The sequence below is a fragment of the Crocodylus porosus genome, unplaced genomic scaffold, assembly GCF_001723895.1.
Source record: "Crocodylus porosus isolate Cpor-Errol unplaced genomic scaffold, CroPor_comp1, whole genome shotgun sequence".
Lineage (NCBI taxonomy): Eukaryota > Metazoa > Chordata > Crocodylia > Crocodylidae > Crocodylus > Crocodylus porosus.
The window spans coordinates 147025880-147030758 of NW_017728906.1; the positions used below are offsets into that span (position 1 = coordinate 147025880).

General features: G+C 36.7%; 1 protein-coding gene across 1 annotated transcript in view; it reads right to left on the bottom strand.

Moving 5' to 3' along the window:
* The window catches only part of VWA8 (von Willebrand factor A domain containing 8), a 305200-nt gene that overhangs the window by 220584 nt on the left and 79737 nt on the right, over window positions 1-4879 (bottom strand). Inside the window, exon 9 of the mRNA XM_019528508.1 lies at window positions 2488-2592. Coding sequence (XP_019384053.1) covers window positions 2488-2592 — 105 coding nt within the window. The remainder of the gene's footprint in view (window positions 1-2487; window positions 2593-4879) is intronic.

The following is a 4879-nucleotide window of genomic DNA, read 5'->3' on the forward strand; positions in this document are numbered from 1 at the left end:
ACTACCACCCTCTGGGTGCGGCCCTCCAGCCAGTTGGTGACCCATTTGACTGTGTGGGTGTCTACACCACAGCCCCCCAGTTTCTGAATGAGAACTGGGTGAGAGACAGTGTCAAAAGCCTTCCCAGTCAGGGCAGACTGAAATAATAGCACCAGAAGGTGAGAACTTCTAGTACATATCCTATTAGGTCATTTATCTTTGTATTCTGTTATAACCACTTACATTCAGAAGCAACCAAATAAAAATAAAAAAAAATACTTGTCAGGATAAGACAATTATTTAATTCTACAGTCCTGTGTGTTGTGGAAGTTGAGGGCATCCTCCTTACATGAAACCTTGTTATATATACAGCCTCTGACATGCCAAAGAAAAAGCTGTGTATTTTCAATTTCCTACCCTTCTTTTTAATATTTTAAGGTTCATGCTATATATAGAAAGTTTGAAAAATATTTTCCATGGAAGGTGTTTTTCAAGTCCTTATTCGTTGGGGAGAGGGCCACACACATTAGCAATTCAGATTAATCTTTGCTTTGAAATCTACAGTGACTGGAAAGCAAGGGAGCCAAGAAAGTAAAAGCTGAGTAGTTTAGCGTGCAAGGGATTTTTAGACTCTTTACAACTCTGTTTTTCTTAACACCTATTTAACTTCAGTGCCTAATGAATACCAATGAAAGATGACATCTACAATAAATATTCAAAACGTACACAAGGTCCCATACATTATGGTCTGATTGCTCACATAACACATCTGAGATTCTTCTGTGTTCTTCTCTCCATCAACCCTCATCTCCCAAAAATTCCTCCAATGAAATTAGGGAACACCATATTTGATACTTCCCACTGGCTATATATTATCTTTTCTTCTTTTTTTTTACTGCATACATTGATTGTGTTTTTCCTACAATCATGAATAATGCAAGAGATGCAGACTCTCTCTCTCTCAGTAGTACATTTCCCAGTAGGAATGAAGATAATTTTTCCACTATTACAGTTCAACTGACCAGGACATATCATTACACTCGTATTTCCTAAATCCTGAGTTGCGCTTTCAAAATGCATTTTTTTTAATCCTTAGGAATTGCTGCAGGGCTGTGAAGTGGGTAAGTGGAAGAGAATGACGATTCTTAAAAAAATAAAGATACAAATAAAAACATAGATTTTTCTGAGACGTATGAAAGAGGTGTTTTCATTCGTGCAGGGTGGAAAAAGTACCTGCTTGCTCTTGGATGCTACACTTGATCAGTTCCATAAAACTCAAACTTGGAAAGACATTACCAAAGAATTATTTCTGACAAGGATTTTCCATTTCACAGTGATTTCAGAGAGCAGAAATTTAAAAACTCAAACAGCAAAAACTGAATAATAATGTACATTTAGTATGCAATAGTAATGTGTGCCTTGCTGGGCACAGCTGATTCACTTACCTGTCATTTGTAGAGGTTGCCCAAAACTACTGTCTTGCAGGATTACGCCCCTGCTGCAGCCAAGACTTCAGGACAACAGCCCTGGATGCACTTGCAGACATTCTCCAAATGCCACAGGAACCCCTTGCAAGGGAATTCCTGTCGTGTACAATAAGCAACTAGATGACCTCCCTTATATGGCATCACAAACCGTGACCACCTTTGATTGTGGCAATATTTTTGGACACTTGAAAGTAACAGGGGACTAGGACATCTGTTTGCTTCCAACTTGTGCCACCATAAAAATGTTGACGATGGCACAAGGGAGATGTCTGTCTGCACCCTAAGTATCACTGAGCCACATAAATCTAGAGTAGAAACAAGTGGTGAATTTTTCACAGTAAAGTGGATTTAGCTTACTAAATGCAGTACCAGATTCTCCATCACAAGAAATGTTTAAAACAAGATCAGATGTTTTTATAAATGATGTATTTCATTTAACCACAGCTATTAGGTACTGAAGCAAGTTCAAATAAGCCATCTAGCCTGTTAGGTATTTTTGTTCAGCATTACTGCGGAAGGATGTACCATGTAAAGGCTTAACAGCCACAAGTAACAATGAACCAGTGGGCATTAACAAATCACAATACACCACACTACACTCCATGCTGTTCATGTGAAGGAGTCTAATCACAGACACATTTTAAGAATTTTATGAATTATTTAAAATTTCAACTAATTTTAAACTTTTTGGTGAAAGTGACCTGTGTCATTTGCATATCTTGATTCAGGAAGAGTTTTTACCTAAAATTAACAATATTAGTAGTTATATCCAAATTAACAAGCACAGTCAAAATTAATACACACTTAAAAACCTTCCTAAAATGGCACCAGTATCTACAAGAAGACATAAAACATCATCATCCATTATAATTAATTATGTTGATTTATGAAGTTTTTCCCAAATATTTTTAAATAATGCACATTACTGTATTTAGGCTATTAATAGTCCTTTGTGTCAAACTGAAGTAAACAACAAACAAGGCTACTATTTGCTAGGATTTGTCTAATAATCAGTACTCACTTTTAATGCATCTTCAACTGCAGTCCTACCTTCTTTTCCCAGGAAAACATTATAAGGGTAAAGCCATTTGATTAGATGCTGGATTGACATCATCGGAAAGTAATCCTAGTTCAAAATAAAAATACAGGAAAGATTAATACCATAATTCATTCGTTCACTCAAAACAGATATTTTTAAGCTACTCTTAAAATGGAACAACAAACACATTCCATCATCAGGAATTTGATGCAAAAATCAGTCTCTCCTACATTTTTGCTCCCATCCATCTAGAACCATTGGGTCCTATCCCCTCAGGTTATTTTCTCAAAGGATACAGACAGATATAAGAAATGATATATATTTATCAAGACTGATAAATGCTGATTGCAATGCAGCTGTGACATTTATTTGCATGATCCTGTAGAAATACAGGAGTAGCAGAACTGCTCCAGTTTTAACCCTCCTTCATTCAGGGTCAAAGTTACTGCTATTCAGCTCATTGGTCTCACTACAGGATCTAGATGTAACAGTTAAATCTCTAGAGCTGCAACATGCTCAGAAGCAACAAAACCCCCCGCTTTTTTTTTACAGCAGCTAAAATCCACTTCTCCAAGTCCTGAATTGGAACAAAAAAGGTCAAAATGTAAAAAAATGCAGCATGAAACAGAAATTCTAAGTTTCAACCTGCTCTAGTTAAAATAAAAGCAAACAAAAGAACTTTTGTGGGGGGAGGGGAAATCAATAAAAATGAGTGCAAATTAATGTCACTAAACTACAGAAAGACACTTCCTCATGGAGGCAGGATTTATAAATGTGAGTTCTCTGCTTCCTTTTAAGGTTAGAATTTTCCTATTTTCTAAGATATAGCAAAAGATGACGTAGTTTAAGACATTTTAATACTGAAAAATAAAGTGGTACCTGGCTCCACTATTTCTCCAGTCCCTGTAAGTCTTTTATTTTACTCTGTTCTCATGCATAAATCAGATAAAAGATTTTCTAGTGCTTTCACTTGTGATACCTACATTCTTATTTGGATCTTACTTTGTAGAGCAGGACTTTTCTAAACAAGAGCTATTGGTTAGAAAATGGTAATATTTTTAATTCAATGTTTTGGCACCCTGGGAAATCTATTTTAATCTATTTTATAGCCAGCCATCTTTTACAAAGGTAACTAAAACCAGCAGAAGCCCTAACTCTAGTAAAAAAGGCTTCTATAGGAAGTTCTGTAATTACAATGTTTGAGATTAGTCCATGTTGATTATTATGCAATACAGAGGTATAAAGTTGTCACTCTCCCTACAAATTATTTATATTTTAATCCTGGTTTTACTATGACTGTTGAGCTCATTTGAATCAGTCCATGTATGATATACTATAAAATACAATAAACCATACTTACATTTCATTATCTAAATATCTTCCAAAAATGTTTTCCAAAAAGAGTAATCCAATAGAAAACTGAATTTCATATCAGCAGTAAAACAACATCCATATTATAAGAAATGTATTGTATGGTTTAGTCACTCCCAAGTATTTCTAATAATTAAATATTGATTCCACTACAGCGTATGGATTTCGCTTTGTAATTCAATTACTAGTATTATTGAATAGCTTAGAATGGAGTTACTAAAAAAAATTTACACTTGTGATTATTTTCAGAAAAATGAATTCCCCTGGCATTCTAAATAAATCAGATTACTAACTGTATGTAATAAACAATGTGTTTCTCTGGGTCCTGTTTTTGTACTAGGCATCCCTACAAAGAAATATATTAATTCTGCGGTCAAGCTTATGAATATTGCCAGGAATGGCAAAGATTTTATAAATAAATAAATGTGTGTGTGTGTGCGCGCGCATGCATACACGTACATACACACACACACACACACACACGCCAACTGCCTATCAAGAATGATGGCAGGGGAGGGGGCTGGGATGGAGTGCCACCACCCAATGCCCCATCCTGCTGCTGTTCTGCCTCTTGCAGGGAGCAGGGTGGGGGAGCTGAGGCCAGCAGCGCTGCAGCATCCTCTGTCCGGTCCTTGGCATGGCTTCAGAACCATGGCGGTGCTCCCCCATGCTTGGAGTACTCTGATTGGCTATTTACATCAGCCAATCAGAGTATGACTGAAGCATTACAGACAGACAGACAGACAGACAGACTAAGGCTTTTATAACATTAGAATATACACACACATACATATATGTGTGTGTAAATGTGTATGTATACATATATGTATGTGTATATATCCACATATATACAGTGTGTGAACATGCACACATGTATGTGTGTGTATTTCATAGATTTCATAGACATTAGGGCTGGAACGGACCTCGGGAGATCATCGAGTCCAGCCCCCTGCCCAAAGGGCAGGAAGTCAGCTGGGCTCATAGGATCCCAGCAAGATAAGCA